The sequence below is a fragment of the Etheostoma spectabile genome, chromosome 19 (assembly GCF_008692095.1).
Source record: "Etheostoma spectabile isolate EspeVRDwgs_2016 chromosome 19, UIUC_Espe_1.0, whole genome shotgun sequence".
NCBI classification, from domain to species: domain Eukaryota; kingdom Metazoa; phylum Chordata; class Actinopteri; order Perciformes; family Percidae; genus Etheostoma; species Etheostoma spectabile.
In genome coordinates, this window is record NC_045751.1 from 8,426,742 (window position 1) to 8,444,651 (window position 17,910).

The 17,910-nt window shown below is 40.8% G+C and overlaps 1 protein-coding gene across 2 annotated transcripts; it reads right to left on the minus strand.

Moving 5' to 3' along the window:
* Nucleotides 1–744: 744 nt before the first annotated feature.
* On the minus strand, nt 745–17,539 carry supt16h (SPT16 homolog, facilitates chromatin remodeling subunit). Of its 2 annotated transcripts, XM_032543976.1 has the most exons (25): nt 17,140–17,539; nt 16,089–16,181; nt 15,513–15,683; nt 15,168–15,320; nt 14,924–15,070; nt 14,039–14,190; nt 12,430–12,602; nt 11,956–12,046; nt 11,800–11,873; nt 11,554–11,666; nt 11,294–11,359; nt 9,054–9,152; nt 8,932–8,943; nt 8,550–8,665; nt 7,302–7,455; nt 7,074–7,201; nt 6,512–6,774; nt 6,283–6,401; nt 5,156–5,394; nt 4,983–5,058; nt 4,554–4,723; nt 4,274–4,403; nt 3,910–4,036; nt 3,592–3,666; nt 745–1,538 (listed from the first exon to the last, which is right to left on the minus strand). In XM_032543976.1, exons 1-25 carry the CDS (start codon nt 17,203–17,205, stop codon nt 1,405–1,407), a joined length of 3,141 nt encoding a protein of 1,046 aa, XP_032399867.1. In that variant the 5' UTR covers nt 17,206–17,539; the 3' UTR covers nt 745–1,404. The 2 variants fall into 2 exon arrangements, with proteins under 2 accessions (XP_032399867.1, XP_032399868.1); XM_032543977.1 differs by lacking the exon at nt 8,932–8,943.
* Nucleotides 17,540–17,910: the final 371 nt, after the last annotated feature.

A 17,910-nucleotide genomic window follows, 5' to 3' on the forward strand; every position in this document is an offset into this window, starting at 1 on the left:
TAGATACAAATGTTGAAAATAATCAAACTCAATCATAAAGGACAGAGAAATACATTTTGTTACAATTAAATTTAAGCAAAATATTACATAATGGCCACTTGCCTGTAGTAGGTCTCAAGACCTTGTCCCGAGACAACTTTTTCCTTAGGACGTGCTTTCTCCGTCACTTGACACTCAAGTTTGTTAGTCAAGAGGAGTTAAACATAAAGCTTGCCTCCACTAAAATGTTTTCTTCTTCCATAAAAATCAAAAATAAATGTATTTAAAACTTGGAGTTGCTATTCATCACTCCAGATTGTTGGTGCACGTTGCCCAGTGTTGGGAGACGACAGCTGTAGAGACGTCTGCCTTCTCTTGAATATACTGAGCTAGAGAGCACTCTGTAAGAATAGCAAGGTTTCTTTTTAGAGATCATGGTTACTCAAGATAATCAACAGACCTGATTGTGAGCAGTATCATATAGGAACTGCATCAATACACAGAAGGAAGCGTCTGAGCCAACATTTTCTCACACGCATTTAAAGCGAAAAGAAAAAAGGGTGCTGCGTGGCCCATCCAACAAGTTGTTTTGGTTGATCTACGTTCCTGTCAAGGTGGGTTTGAAACATGTACTGTAACATTATATGCCCGAGAATAAAGTTTCTGAACGTGCAGACAGAAGTATGTCACAGCTTCTAGAAGAAAAACAGAACATTCAAATCAAACTACAGTTCCTTTTAATTTTATTACAAAAACAAAACAGGATTTTTTAGAATGTGCAGTACAACAACAAATCTACTGAGAAACAAAAGAAGGGAACAGAGAGAAGTGAGAGGGAGATGCTGTGTATGAGTGCACAAGTTTACAAACCCCGTTTAAAAAAAAAAGAAATCAGAAAATGTATCTGCACCCCTCAACAAATACGCTCAATCATATTACTACAACTTAAAACACTGAAGAAAACAGACAAGGAGATGGAGAAGAGTTTCTCAGTTTATATATAAAAACACTTGGCAGAGGATATGTCAAGCCTTTTCTTTTATTATCCATAAGAAGAAACTTGTCTTTTTTAAACAGAAAATAAACAATGCTTGCAATAAAAACCCATTTCAACACATGCGCACACACAGACACACAAACATGAAACCCTGATGGATGGATGGAAATGGGAGGGGGAACAAAAGAATGAGGAAGGAATGAAGAGGGAAAAATAAAAGAAAACTAATGAAGTGTGTGAGACTGTCATGCTGGTTCTTTCTTACCATTTCAACATGACACTCCACTGACCAACATGAAAACAAGGGGCGTCTACGTCTATATACACATGTGTCTGAGCGTGTGTGTTAAGTGTTTGAGTCAAAAGAGCAAGTTGGGGAAGGAAGGGTCAACTAGGTTTGGCAGTGTGTGTGTGTGTGTTAGAAACATTTAGGACCGTCGCTTCTTCTTGCTGGGGCCGCTGCGGGAGGCTGACGGCCGGACCTTTCTCTTCTTGTTGTTGCTGCTGCTGCTGTTGTTGACGGCTGAGGTGTCCTCGTCCTCATAGTGGCTCTCTTTGTCAGCTAAAAAGCAAATGACATAGTTAACATAAAAAAAGAAAAAGAAAATTCAAGGTATTGCATGAGGACATTACTACCACTTCCCCTCTGACACCCCCCCCCCCCCAAAAAAAGGAAAAATTCAACCTACAACCACTAACATCTGGCTTTTGCTTGCAATGGAAAAGGTTACAATCGGCGTTCCCTCCCAGGAACAATGACTGCAGTAGGCAGGGGCATTTCTCGGCTCCAGCTACCGTCAGCAGTGATGGAAACACGACACCCAGGTACATACTCAATTTTTGGCCTTGTGCGATGCCGTCTCCGCCCAAGCAGTTTGTGTGTGGTGGAGCACGTGAGAGTGCCGTCTTTTTTAATTTTTTTAACTAGGCTACCGGCAATGGGAAAGGATACAATTAGCTCAACTATCTTTCGCAGGCCCTTTTTACATGGTACCAGCATTCCTACGTACCCCCAATACAATAGTTAACATTTTTATATCAACCCAGGAAAGTTAGATTTGTAAATGATTAAGTTTTGCTTCACACATGATTCTGTACAACTTAAAGCCTTTCTAGAGGACATTAGTAAGATGAAACTTAATGTACAGTATATCCCAATACCCACACTTGCAGTTTTTGAAGTACTAAAGTATCTACTAGTGGCACATTTCCTGTACTTACCGCAGTGCCCCTTATGACTTTATTAGAGTACTATTAATAAAAGGACATCCTGTCACTCACGCAATTACTGTATGTGGCACAACCCAGCTCTTATTAGGTGGAACAAATAAGGATTATTATCCACACATTATACAGATACAAATCACATGACCTTAAAAAAAAGAAAATACAATAAAACTACATTGTATGGAATTGTAATAATACTATTTCATGGTACAACTGGTATTCCCAAAATCGTGGTCAGTGAGTGTATATACCATCATATTTCCATCAATGCCAATCCAAACAAATTGGGCCTAGACCTAATACCACATCATTGTGCAAATGTACATCATTTATTCCTAGTCCTAGGTCAGGGGTCATCGATTAAATTTTGAGCCAGAATGCAACCAGCATCATCATCAAGAATGAAGACTTGAACATAAAGATGGAGTCATTCACTGCATATTAAGCAGCCCTGTTGGTTTGTTTTGGTCTTATAATACATCCATAAAAGCTCCAGCTGAGGATGGTTAGTTCAGCCAACTGTTACATTTACAAGAATATGCCCATATTTCAAGATTTAGGGCTAACTAAGATAAACAGTAGGACTACAAACTGACAGCTTTTGTTCGTTTGTCAACGGGAATGGACTGCCCAGATTGAAATATATCGCTTCCTACATGTGTATGCCTGTAGACCGGTGACTGGATGTTGATAGGCTACGCATTTACTAAGAGGTTTAGTGTAACCTACTAACAGTAACAAGCGTAGCGATATCTTTCTCAATCGCACACTGCTTTGAGTGCGCACGTACGTACATGCATGTGCCGTAAAACAAAGTCAAAGAACCGTAACTGGTGTTACACTGTTCTGCCTTGACTGCTCTACGGCAAAAGACACAATTTTCTTTTCTTCCCAAAACAATACATTTGACTCAAGACATATATATTTGTCTTGATAGTATCAGACGTATTACTCTCAGTCTCATCAAGACGTTCAGGTAAAATTACAAAAGGAAGTTCTGCCATAAGTAGTGTTTAGAAATGAATATTCCTGCTGAATCCAACATGTCATAAACTTCATGTTTGTTAAAACCAGTTAATCTGCGCATTGAAACTGGACTGGTGCAGCAGACTGTTCGACACTGAGACATATTTGACATTTTTATAACTTAGAAACTCTTTGTGATCTTTACATAACTACTTTCATCACTTTTCATGTGAACACAGTGAAACACCATGAACGCCTTTCAGAGAAAAGGTTGTCTATAAGTGTGCATCATTACCCCGTCCCATTAAGCCTATTAAATTAAAATGTTCATTTTTGGAAGACCACAAAACAAATATAATGCAGTGAAGTTGCAAGGATATTTAATCACAAATTAATAAACAAAACGCTGTCTTGATACAAACCTCTCCTGGCTTCTTCCTCCAGCTCGTCCCAGTCTTTACCGCTCTCCTCCTCGCTGCCAACCGACGCGCTGTAATCTACAAAAACACAGCAAACAGTAAAACTAATGAAAGAATTGCACTTTTAAATTCACTTATGGACATTGTGTCGGGGAAGGTTTCTACCAGCATTGATTTAACGCCATTTTCATTTGAATGAAGACCTGTCACTATGAACCGCCCTGTAGTCAATCCATCCCAAAAGTACAACAGTTTCAGCTAGGGTTGAAGTTGTGCGTCCATCACAGGTGTCGCAAAAAGAAAACTAAAAAAAAATCGTACTAGAATCCTCCGTCTCCGAGCTGTAGTCCTCATCACTGTCTTCCTCTTCCTCCTCCTCTTCACTTGCAGACGGGTTGAACGTTTCATCCTCCATTTCTGACTCTGAATCTTCCTCGGCACAACTTCCCTGAAACCAGACCAAGACACAGTAAGAGGGATGCAGTCACAAAAAATACACAAGTTACAAAAAAAAAAAAGAAAAGAAAAAAAGGTATGAACAGAAAAGAAAGAAAAGTGTTAAACAGGAACATAAAGAGGAAAAACTGATACGCACCATTACTTTCTGTGTAAGAAATTGATAATTACCCAAAACTTTGAGCCATTTGTTTCCACTGCATTTTTTGGTCCACTGTGCTGAACGTACCTCGCTCTCTGGGTCCAAGAAAGACCAGCCTCCCTGCTCAAAGAAGCCCTCGGGATCATCGACGATGGTCTTCATGATCTTGGTCCAATTCAGGGACTGGACTCCCTCTGTGTACTTGATGTCACACGAGCTGAGCGAGAGGAAACGTGTTAATATAGAGATATGTGCGACGTTCTGGCTGGATTTGTAAAGAAGCGGTCAATAATTAGAGGTCACTTAAGACTTTCAATCCAAACAACACTTTATTTACTTTTGCCTTTGTCGATTATAGAGAACCTACTTGAGCCACTCCTTGATGGGGTCGAGGGAGTTGACTGGCACGGCGTTGATCATGGTGACCTTCTTGCTGTAGTCCTTATAGACGATGACCACGTCGAAGTTCTTCAGGTGGAACTGCACGCGCTCAAAGTGCACCAACTCCACCTCGTCCAGAGTCACCACAAACGGCGGCTAAGACAAATGTTTTGGGTTAGCTTAAAAAATGTTGAACACAAAAAAAACACACATTTCATACTTCTTAAACCCCCAGATGATCATATTTTGTTGATAAAAGATCAAACTGTACAGAAGATGTCGTGTAGCTATACACCTTTTTAACTATATTTAGTGCACAGTATCTGAACCATATCCAGAAGAGTTTTAAAGGTTAATGAGGTGAATTGTGTAGCAGTATGACCAGGTTTGAGATAAAGTGTGCCCACTCACTCACCCATTCAGTGGTATTGACAAGGGAACCTGACGTGGGTTGTAGCAGACAGGTACTCCTGTAGGGGGCGCCCTGGAACCTACAAACAAAGAGCCAAGACAACCCGTCACCTTGCCCCTATTTCTCTTATTTACAGCCGTGTCGCTCAAAAAGCACACTCGACCCGATTTACTCACCCGAGGTCTCTGAAGGGCACCTCGAACTCCAGCTGCTCTTTAGTCAGCGTCTCCACCTTCTCGATGAAGTTCTTGAAGGCCGACTTGAGCTTGTGCCTCATCTCCCGCTCCATCTGCTCGGCGTACAGGTCGTCTCGGTCGTGCATGTGTTGGTGTTTCCCCAAGTCCGTGGTGATCTCCCCGACCTCGGTGTAGAACTGGACGTCTGTGTGGCGTCTCTTACCGAACATGATGGCGTTCTGGAGGAGAAGTGTGATGGGACAAAACCTTAATCTTAAAGTTGCACTAGTTCCGTTTTGCCATTATGGAAGAACATTTACTGTGGATTAAGACTGCACCATATGAGAAAAAAAATATACAATAACGATGTTGAATATCACCACAACAATATAACTTATAATAAACAAACTACTTGTTGAATATAAAAAATAAAAAAAAATATATATATCATCATTTTATTGAACATTAAAGTGAACATAAAGGCAACACACAAAAACATTTTATAAAAAAGTTGCAGCTTTCTACTGAGATTGTGTTTTCAACTAACAAAAAAAAATCTCTAAATGTTTATGCTGTCATGTCGCATCCTTTTGCGCTGAGTTTATTGCGGCAGTTGATATTGCGATGGCAATAAACAAAAAAAAAGATATATATTGTGCAGCCCTAATATACCGTAGATCATTTGAACTTTGTGAGCCTCTGCAGAAACCATGCATTTTGGTGTCCTTGGGCAAGACACTAAACCCTGAATTACTTCAGATGCCCCGCCATCATAGTGTGAGTCTTTATCTGATGAGCAGGAGGCAGCTTCTTTGACTAAACTATGTAAAAGCGTTTTGAGTAGTCGTTAAGACTAGAAAAGCGGTGGTGTAGGTACAAGAGACAGAGGGTCGCAAAGGGAGAAAGCCGCCGCTTAGCTGGCCTGGCCCTGGTCTATATATACACTATATAATACTAGATTAGCTTTAGCAGGCAGCAGCTTTCTGCGGTGGAAAATGGCCCGGGAGACGTGATAAAGTTGCATTAATCAGGTAATTTAGTTTAGTCTTTGCAGAGATGCTGCATTTTCATAGTTGATATTTTTAATACCACATGGAAGACAATACACACACACACGATGAAGTTACCTTGAGGTGGAAGTGCAGTACAATGATCATCTCCCCGTCACACGGCTGGAAGATGGCGTGTTTGATGTTGTTGTAAAGTATGTCCACTTTGTCGCCGCGGACCGATGTGAAACGAAAACCTGCGCAGGGAGAGGGTTTTATTTTTTTAAATGAAAACGGTATGGAGCTTGAGGCATCATGTTGTCCGTCACCTTTACCAGACTATTTATCCCAAGAACAGCTTTCTCACCATTAGTGTGGGCCTCCAGTGAGCCCTGCATCCTCTTCTGTGCAATGTTGGGTCTGATGTAGAGGTCTTTGAGCTTGGGGTTGCTGCGGTTGAGGTTGATGACCAGCGAGTCCTGCTTGACGATGCCCTCCTTCTCCTTCTCCTCGGCCTCTCGCGTCTTGTAGCGCTTCTGTACCTCCTTGATGATACGGAAAGCGTTCTGCAGGTTGGTGGAGGGCACCGACGTGTCGCCAGGAGCTTTGAGGTTGGACGCTCGGTACGTGCTGAAGGAAAACACCAATAAGGCAGTTTAAGTAGTCGTTACTGATACGAAGGGGTTATGAAAATGCTTTTTGAGTCACGTTCAAAACCTTCTCAATAATTTAGAACTGGATTTCAGTCCTGTGCCATCGCCAGTCAAATGCCATTTAAAACAATAGATGACAAGATAAAGACGTAACTTTTGTCAGGCAACATTTTGAAAACATTCAGTGTCTCTGCATCCATCTAGTTGCCAATTCAAACTTAACTTTAAATTCTGAAAATATTCCTTCATCATTTTAAAAACAGTTAATAGACTCACATTTCTTTGACAAATGTGGCGTCAGGGTTGGGGAAGATATTTCCCTCCTGTCGTCCTAGAGAGCTGCCGGGGACGAAGAAGTTGATCCTCAGGTAGGTGTAGTCTCCTTCTACAGACATACTGATGTTCTGCACAGGCAAGAAAAGTCAAAACCATCAGCCAATATGACAGATTGTCGGGGAATTAAAAAAAAAAGCTGGTGGACAGTTGAGGATAACCTCAGTGTACCTTGATGGTGGCGATGTGGAACGGTGTGGCGATACCAAAAACGGGCATGACGACGGTCTCGTACTTCTTGTCGATGAAGATCTTCATTTCTCTGATGTCCTTTTCTCTGGGCATCTGAGAGACGTTCTTATAGGACACGTTGGATTTTCTGGCCCTGGAGAGGAAAGAAAGTGGAACTCAATTAATGACCAGAAACGGCATTACATGTGGGAATCCTTGGGTCTGTATTACTTACTGCTGTATTTGGGCATATTTTAAGAAGTCCAGAATAATTATCAGTGGTGGTGTAAACCCATTAGAATGATTCACAAATCTTTTACTGTGATCCTTTTTATTAATGTACAACCTAAAAAAAAAAAAAAGAATCCCACAATTGTACCTCCAAGCAAACACAGAGCTAAACTGCAATTTTGCCTTCCCCACACTTCAAGGTTTTTTTTATTCTGTGTCAATGTGACACACTACATATACTCTTCCCCCCTCATTTCAAGTATTGCCAGCTGAAAAATGCAACAACAAAAAACACATCTTAACTTGCAAATGACAAATCAAGAAGGTTGTATAGAACTGTTAAATACACATTGCATGGAACTAGAAGGGCACTCAGAGAGCAGAGACCTCGGCCTAGACCACGCCCCATCTCGCAATATTAAGAAGTGTAAAATTATTTGCGTGTCCACCCAGTGAGACACCAACATTTTAGGGATGGGCGTGAGTTATCGATTCCTCGCCATTATGAGGAACTCCAGGGATTAATTGAGTGAACTTCAGCTCTTTTTATCATCCGATATATAAACCAAAAATAAGCTCACAACTAGGCCTGCACAATTAATGGTTATAAAATCTCAATCTAGAGTATCACAACATCAATTCTAAGCTAAAACAAGCATGATTAATATTTTTCCCGTGGAATCGTGCGGGCCTACTCACAACTCAACCAAATCTGGTCAAAACTAACCTGTTGCATTACGTGCATCGGATACATCGTTATTCGCTGCTGCCATGCTCTTTAAGTTGAATTCTAAAAATAAGATTTCCCTCCATAAAAAGGATAGTACCAAGTCCAACATGTCATTGGATAAATTGGAATTCAGGTACTGTTCTCTACTAGTTGACAAGAAGGAACATTATGTTTGAAAGGATGGATATCACTTCTTCCTTCGAGTCGAGTTAGAGACAGAAATATGCCTGTAGACTTTTTTTTCCATGCATGCACAAAATGAATGACTTGTAAGTATTTGCGCTCACTTCTGAATCTGCTGCTCTCCTTTCTGCTCCGTCAGACGACGCTTGGCTTCTTCGTTCAAATGATTGGCCAACTCCTTCTGGTGGGCCCGCCTCTTCTCCTCCGCCGTCATCTCATTCTGAGTTTCAACAACAACAAAAAAAAAAACACAACTGAGCGATCACACAGAAACACCATACAAAAAAAGGATGAAAAAAAAAAAAAAAATGACACATGCAAAGTGCGGACATGTGTTACACAGCTTTGGATGGTCAGAAAAAAAAAAAAAAAAAACACACAGAAAACAAGTCACTCAAAAAAAAATTAAAAAAAGTATGACTTTTTCCCATAAGTAAGTGGATTTTTCAGCTGATGAGGTTTTAGACAAAAACATTGAATACTTACCTTCCCAAGTAGCTGGTAGAGCACAAAAACATTCACACGCTTAGTTATTACTGCTCGGTAAAGGTGTCAAATAAACACTGATCACCAGTCACATATTCCCCCACGCCTACAACCACACTTACTCTGGTTCGGTCTGCGAGCAGGGCGGCACTCCGAGCTCCCTTCCCGAGCAGCTCCTCGGCGTCGTCCCCGTCTTCCTCCTCATCTTCCTCATCGTCATTCTGAGTAGCACAAAAAAGAGAAAAAGGTTTGCGGCTACAGGGTATGTACAGCAATCCTTTAGTTAAATTTACTACTTTTTAATACCTTTTTTACTACCTTCAGAATTTTTTTTAAAACCATCACGACAATGAATTGCAAGTGTTAATCAGCGACCTTCTATTATTTACACAGATTTTGACATTATAACATACAGAAATGAATAGATTAGAGACAACATAACATTAACAACATCTTGCACATATTTATTTCACTTAGTAAATAAAAGTAAAACAAACTACATAAATGTGCAATGAAGAGAATGGATAGTTGAGAACTGAGATCCAAAGTGGGGAGGGTCTAGTGGTATGCCCCCCAGTTTTATTTTTATTTTTTATTAACCATTAAATGGCACTTTCTGGAGAGTTTTGTGCAAAACAATTGAGAAATGTAAGTCTTGCATAATATGTGCAAAACTGTAGGGTTAAGAGCCTTTGCATTGTTGTAGTATCAACAGGTATTAGGGCATTCAGCATTTACATTATTAACTTTCATGATATAAGAACTGACCCAGACAATGTGCCAAACATAATGAACCACATGAAGAGACAGTATATGTCAGCAACAGCTGAGAAGATTTGGGTCTGTGGTGAACAGGTCCAGGGGTCCCTGGTGTAGGGACCAGGGACCCAAAGTTAAATTAATGTTGAGGGATCAACTAAGACCACTGAAATTCTAAAGAAGTGAGAACCACTGATTTACATAATTTCTAATCCTTTAGCGTTTGTGCCAAGGCTCAGTAATGTTTGGCCCTCATCCTCTGTGCAGCACTTACGTATTTACTTTTTTGGGAAAATAAATATTTTTTGTTCATTTTATGAAACATTGAATGAATTATTTACAGTTACATTTAGATATTTAGAGATCATCAGATTTTTGCTCATGTTTACAACTTTGTGCACATTCAAAATATAACTCCTCCCATCTCTGTTGTCCGAGATTTGGAGAGTTGTAATATAGTCTGCTGTGCATGTCATTGCTCCGTTCATATGGTGGATCTCACTCAGACCGTCTGACAGACACAGAGGCCCATTTAAACAAACAAGTTACGAGGAGGCTGTACGCTGCTCATTATTGGAGGTCTACGCACGGATGCAACGCGGCACTGCCCACCAGTCGCGCTGCTCACCTCTATTTTTACAGAGAGAGTGGACACGAAGCGACGGACGGGTCTGTGATACTCAGAGCTCATACATATTTATTTCAGGTAAAAAAAAATTCTCAGTTGCGACAATTTGAAAATTCCGCAGACAGGGAGCGCTCCTGACCCCCCACAGTCTCTGAAAGCACATCTAGTCGATCATAAGTGGCTCAACAAGTAGATCTATAGATAAACTCATCTTTAAGAAATTTGACCGACAGCGTGAGAAATCGGGGGTGTGGCGTGTGAGCGTGTGAAACCAGTCAAATGCGTGTGTCTCACGGCCAATGCGTGAGAGTTGTAGCCCTGGAGTCGGGAAGCATTTCTTTAAACAGCTCTGAAATTCCTTTATTTGAGTTAAATGAGTGGTGTTTAACTGCAGTGTTTCAGACACCACAGAGCCTCCGCGCGCAGTGTGGTGTGGCGCCCATGCCACCCTACTACAGGCTGAGCCAGTCCTAAACTCTGGGTTGTTCACCCAGCTATCAGAAAACTTGCATTTGCCCATTAAAAGACGACGATGGTTGTAAGATATGGCTTGAAGCAAGTCTAAAATAAAACGTAAGCCAGCCACTTCTTCAGTGTTCTAGAGATGTCGAACGACCACTGAATATGACGTCAGCATCAAACATAGACGGAGACGAAAGACGATTATGTGCCCAGACACGCCAAAGCCCATATTTAAACGGACTAACGCAAACGCAGGATAGAATTTCAATCAGAATAGGACACCTGATAGTCTGAAAAAAATAATACCTAATTTAAAAAAAAATATACCTCTGAGACTAAATTTAACACTTTTAATGGCCTTAAATTTGACAATTTTGATTTATCACTTTTTAATACTTTTTAAAACCCCGCGGACACCCTGGGCTATAAATCAAGGACGTATAGTTTAGTCAAACTTTATTTACGTTTAGTTTTTCAGTTACCTTTGAATAGTTAAGACAGAAAGACACGTACCTTCAAGAAAATTCCCACATTTTTTATCTTTTTCTTGACTGGTGTGAGTACCGTGGCAGCGTCTTCCTGTTACAGAAACACAAAGACGGTTTATAAATTTTGAGGTCAACAGTTTTTTAGTGTCAATCATACCAAAATACTGATAAGGTTTCAAATGGTTTTTTATGAACATAAATCAAGAGCCCTGAACAGCTCAAACTAAAAGGAGAAGTTGCATTCAAGTGTCTTTGTGGATTCTCAGTAGGGTACGTGCATCTTACCTCATTGATCTGTATTGTGTCACCGATAAACAAGGCGTACTTTTTCTGCTCGTCCTTCTTGGCCTCTTTATTCACAAGGTCAGCGAAACCCAAACTAATACTCAGCACCATGCCTGGAGGAGACGCACACGAGCTTTGGTTAATTCCAAATGACTAAAAATGTATTTTTCTTAGTGTATTTTGACTTATTTCGAGAGGTTCGAGTTTTTGAGAATAGACATGAGCCTGAATGTGCTGAACGCTCACCTTTTTTCAGTTTGTACTGGTTTTTAGAGTTCAAAACCAACGAGCCTTCTCTGAACTCAATTCCCATTGCAAAGCTTTAAAGATCAAAAAATGAAAATATGAGTCAAATGTGTAAATGCAAGTGAATAAAAGAACATGGCTTTTGTGTGCACTCACCCGAGGTTTTTGGTCAGCTTTGCTACAAGTTCCGATTTCTCTTTCTTCATGTACTCCAGAACAGCGTTGTAGGCGTCGCAGATTTTTACACCTGTGGCAGAAGTTAAGTTTTATAAAATGGCAATACACACAAAACTGCCCAACATTTCCCTGGCCAGTGTCCATAATGCTTTATTCTATGGCTATGAGTTGATTTATGTTGTACTAAACAATAAATCAGCATAATTTCTAATTACTCATTTTAGTCTTTTTTTCAAGCAAAAAAAAAAACTTGCTGTTTTTTAAGCTTCTAAAAAATTTTATGCTTTTCTTTGTTGTGTATTAAATTAATCTTTGAGTTTTGCATTATTGTTTGAATAAAACATCTTTGGGCTCCTAGAAGTTGTGATGCGTATTTTTTTGCTACAGTTAAAAAAAATGTATAAAATATGTGTACCTAAAGCTCCCACACTCTCAGCATGCTCCTGAACCCACCGTGTTTGAGCTCTTTGAGCAGCTCCTCCTCCACCTGCAGCAGGAAGTTGTAATTGTCCTGCATCTCCTGAGGGGGGTCCACCATGAGGGTGCGCACCAGGTTGGAGCAGTACGACTTGTAGCGGATCCCCATGGCACACGTGATGGCACCGAAGTGCATGTGGTTTTTGTCACTGTAACAAAAAAACAAAAACAAAAAAAAAAAGAGTGTTAAAATGATGACCAGAGGGGGAAAAAACAAAAACAATGCATGATTTGATCTTCTCCCTCTCCTTTTCCCTGCCTACAGTCTTTAAACAAAGCAAGCCATCGTGTGTTAGAATTTGAGGCTGAAAGTGATTAATGGATTAACCAATTAGTCGATCAGCCAAAAATAATATTGTTCCGGGAAACCTTCGTCTCCCTCGGGAGAGCATGCACCCCATGTAGTCTGACCTGTGGACCTTTGCTGGGGGCTCTCTCTCCACTTTCAAGTCTATGTGCACTATTAAAATTAAAACGCCCCAAAAAAAATTATCTTAAAAAATAAATAAATTACATGTATATTCTGCAACTATTTCAATTATTCCATAATTTTATTTAAGTAATGTCCATGCAAAAGTAAAACATTCCCTAGTTTACATTTGCCACCATGAAATGGTTATGCTTGTCTTTTTCTAAAATAATAATTGAGTTTTAAACTGTTGGTTGGGGAAAAACCGCAATATGGAGATATCTCCTTGGAGACTGTGATGCACATGTATTTACTAATTTATGACATTTAATTAGACCAAACCATTGGTCAAGAAAATATTCAGCTAAATCATGGACAATAGGAAAATTCAGTTACAACTAAATGAGTTAAAGAGCATTTTCCCCCCCCAACAGGCTGAACAGAAAGAAAGTCTAGTTTCTATGAAATTACCAACAGCTTCAAAAGATACTTTGCCGATTTTTAACCAGGTTCATAACAATGTGGGTAACATGTGTGAATTAACTATGGTCAACTTCTCTCTATGCACACCGGCGCCCAGATGTCTATGCTCATTTGACAGCTTTTCGCTGGCTTGAGGTCTTTTGCGTGAACTACTGATTGTACTTCTGCATATGGTCACAAAACGTATAGAAGCGGTTCGAGTGAGACTCTCCTCCCGCTTCTCTCTCAAAAACCAAACTGATTAAAAACGCACGACTAAGCTGTGCCAATCAAATGCAAACCAAAAATCTGTTACTGCATGCCTATTTCTCTCCTGAATTATTTTCAGAAACATTTTAGCTTACTATTTAACTTTTGTAAAAGATTGTTACCAGCGTCTGCCATATTGCTTTCTGTCTCAATACAGCCATGGTCGCATTACGCCAGCAGCACGAGTGTTTATTGGTCTGCGACGCAGTGGCATTCTGATGTAGGTTGTCTACCTCAGGAGCAAAGTGAATGCCACAGCCCTTTTTCCTCTGTGTTATCTGGTCACGTAGCACCAATTTTAAAACTATTTACATCTCTCTACTGCGGAGACAGCCTTATTTTATGAGGAGACCACCTTAGCAGTAGAGAATTACTTATTTTTTTTAAACCACAAAAAAAAAAAAAAGCATGTCACCGTGCCTCTGCTAAGGTGAGTTGCGTTACCTGACGACGCTGAACTTGAGGCTGTAGTTCCCTCCGCTCTGGATAATAGGAGGATAACACATCTCCACTGTGGAAGGATCTGCACCACCCAGGTACTTCTTCTCCTCGATGGCCTTCTCCACCGACTCTGCCAGCTTACTGTGACGCACTTTCTGTTGGTTTGGGCGCAAGATGTGAATATATGACTTTGGCGCCCAAGTATTAAGAAATGTTGCAATAAATTAAACTTGAAAATCATTGCAGAGGTACTGGTTGCTGATTAAAATTTGATAACATTTTCTTTATATAGAATCTTTTTAATCTGCCTGTGTAGACATGAATGGAATATTAATATGACTTTTGCACATGATCATTAAAAATGCTTTCTTAAAAAAGCAAGAAAGTAATGACACAAAAATGCATTTCAACAAAGGGGGGGGACAAAATGGCACATTTCCGTTTCAAACAACCTTCGTGGACAGAGTATAGATTCCAGAGTTTACGAGGTGCAACATGAAGTCCCGGTCGGCTCCTACACAATCTAGTTTTAATCGTAGATAGTTCTCTGAAGTACAGTTCTAAAAACGGTGGACAGAAATATCATTTGCCCATGACAGAACAAAGTAACTAGACATACAGAACGAGACACCTGTCAAAAACTGCTCATACTTTCTTCCCCAGTAGCAAAACTGTCGTTAGCTGGCGAAAAATGTCCACAATGTGATATCTGGTAAAATAACATCAAAACCCCAAACGCATATAATTCTGCAGGGTTTGCCATACTTTAGTCTGTCCACCGTTTAAACACAATAATCCCTACTTCCCTTTACAGCGGATGGCATCCTTATTGGTGCGTTACCGCAACCTATTGCTCCCTAACATTAATCCATTGTTCCTGCTCCTCACCTCATCTGCATCAACGATCTCCATGACGCGCTCTTTGAAGAACTTTGAGTAAACCTCGCTGGTGATGGCTGCGGCCTTCTTCATCAGGCCCAGCTCGCCGTCTTCCTTGACCGCCATTGTGTACGCAACCACGGCACTGATGTCTACCTGCAAGCAGGAAGAAATGTTAAAAAAGGGAGGTGTTGACAAAGACACCAAAGATAAAAAACAACAACTTCAAGTGACCTTTTGGATGGTGTTTTACCTTCTCCAGCCCCTCAGCGGTGATCGTGTCGTTCCAGCTCTTCATGTACTCTCCAGGGAATTTGTCCTTGCTGAAGACTCCCACCACCTTGCCCTCTTTGCTGCCTCTGATTGCCTCGATCATCTTGTCAAAGTTAGCCTTGTTGCTTTCATTCTGCGAGAGAACAAATAGCAATGAAGAATTTGATTTACTCGGATGAGGGCCTATATAAAAGAAGAGTTCACTAAAAGCAAACTGCCTGCTGAATCACCACACACACACACACACCTTTAAATTGTGTGTAGATCATTGGACAAAGAACGAGTGTGTATTCGGCCATTACCTCCTTGTCTTTACACAGGTTACCTTTTCTCTGGTGAGCAGGGTGATGGGCGGGACCCCGTTGGCGTTCTCGTTGCCTTTAGTTACAGCCACCTGTTTGAGGAAATCCACCTTCTTCTTGCTGGCGAGGAAGATGATTTTGGTGTCGCAAAACACCATGATGGTGTCTGTCAACTCGTAACCAAACAGCCATGTCTGAGGAGACAAAAAAGAAAAGAAAAAAGCATTAAGGGGAATTCATTTGGGGGATTTGAACCAAAACACATACACACAAAACAATGTACTGTGAGTAATTAACCTGTACAACCTTTAAAATGCATGTGGTTCTATTTAGCTTTAGCTACAGTGAAATTCACACTAATTTATGGTCATACGGTCACAGTCAAGACAGCAAAATTGTGAGAAAAAGCACAAATAAGTCCCCACACAGCTTCCACAAATGGTTAGCTAGATAAAAATGTAGTAATAACGCATGCAAAATAAATGTATTGTGCATAGAACAGAAATTAACTTTAAAGATCATAGCATGCACCGCCTGAATGCATCTCCTACCCCGATGGATGACCTATTCATGCTGCTATGGCTGGGGTATGCACTTACCTGTATGGCTGTGGATTTGGCGTACACAATTTCCTCGTCCACTCCGACAGACACCACAATGGCATCGACTTTGCCAAACTCATCTTCTCCTTTCTGGGAAACATAATATAATTACACATCATTTACGGTTTGTTATGCATGAAAACTAATTTCCAAACCGTACTGCCCCACAGCAATGCACTCTGGTAGACAAAGAGTGCTAGTTTCAGTTGGTGCATGAGTAACAGTGGTGAGTGAAGTCAGCTAGCTGGTTGAGTTAGCATCACTGAAAGTTGATTTATAACACTCAGGGCAACACCTGCACCATCTGACTGCGTGATTGTGCTGTAATATCAAGTGACAACTCCTCAAGAAACCTCAAGTTACAACTTCTAAACATGAGTTTAATACGTTATAAAGTAGCCACAATGTTACGTAAAGTAATTATTTAACAAACTACTTCAGATAAAAGTAATTTCCAGAAGCTGCAGGAATCCTGCACGTTCAAGAGATGCTGGCGTTATTCTGATGCTAATTAGCCAGCTAACATTAGCATATTGTAAACGTTACAAATGCAAGTAAACTGTGAGATTTAACAGTCTGGCAGCCAAATGTCAAGCACACCTGGATGGTGAATGGGTTCTGTGATCACTTTAATGCTATTTAGTAGTCATATTAGCCCACACTGGTCTATTGCACATTTAGCTGCTCGGCTATTAAGTTAGCTTGGTGGCAAACGTGGTGAATGGGGGATAAGTGTGCTAACATAAGTTAGCTCGCCTGTTTGGTCTCACACAAGACTGGTGAAACATCTTCCAAACATGCCCAGCTGGAGAGGAGTTAAAGGGGGAATAAAGCAAGTCAAATCGTGCAGACTGAGGCCTAGCTAGTTGTCGGAGCTGGGTGCAGGCAGGGAAACCGGACCGCTCTCGCCGAAAACATTCAACTCGCTCGGGAGAAAAACGCGGCTAACTTAGCGGTAGGTATCTTCCAGCATACCCCTTTCTCCTCGTAACAACAGCCACAGTATACGATTTAACTCAACAACACGTTTCGTATCGCCCAATTTTACCTTCCAATTGCCGTACAATCTCTTGATCCGGCGGTAGTACGCTTCCTTGTCCAGGTTTACCGCCATGGTGAGTCCTCTGGTGCAAACTCCAGCTCCCGGCTTCGCTTCTTAGCAGGCCAGATGATGATGATGATGATCAGTGTCAACTAACAATAACGCACTCTTTCCACGCCTGCTGAGAGCCACGCACCACTACGATATGCTGCTTTTCTTATAATGTCCCCACAGAGTCCTTTTCCGCTGAGGAACCATGTAAAAACGAACCACGCAAAAATCTTAATAAGCAATTAGGTTAAAATATGATAAATTATTAAAATATTATGTAATTTGGCTTTTCGCCACAAACAAAACCGCACACACACCAATCTGTTATAATTAAGTCCTCAGTCCCCCTCCTCCTTTCCTTCCTCCCGTGCTTCTGTTTCCTCTCCCTCCCCCTCCGAGTCTTCACATATCAGCTTTTGTAATAAATAAACGTTATTTTAAACCATAAAGACGCCTAATGCAACCTTTTTGCTTGATTTGCACAACAAAAAATAGAAAAAAACAGAGGTCTAAATGCTTGGTGCAATCTATCCTTTTTTGGTTACTTTGTAATTTTATTTAATCATTTGTGGCGTACTTTAACGTCATTTGTAGCGCTGCGCTGCGCAGCAGCGCCCCCTGTCTTGTGTGGACCACGCTGCTTTTTCCCGCCACGGTGGGTTTTCCCGCCATCGTCATCAAACACTTCTACTGACGTCAATCTCGCGATAGAAAGTGCAGTGATGA

Coding starts and splice junctions, on each gene's coding strand:
- supt16h (XM_032543976.1), bottom strand. CDS start 17,205: ATGGCGGTAAACCTGGACAAGGAAGCGTACTACCGCCGGATCAAGAGA. Junction 6,402..6,511: donor ACTGGAGGCCCACACTAATG/GTGAGAAAGCTG, acceptor CTCCCTGCGCAG/GTTTTCGTTTCACATCGGTC. Junction 3,667..3,909: donor CTCGGAGACGGAGGATTCTA/GTACGATTTTTT, acceptor GTGTTTTTGTAG/ATTACAGCGCGTCGGTTGGC.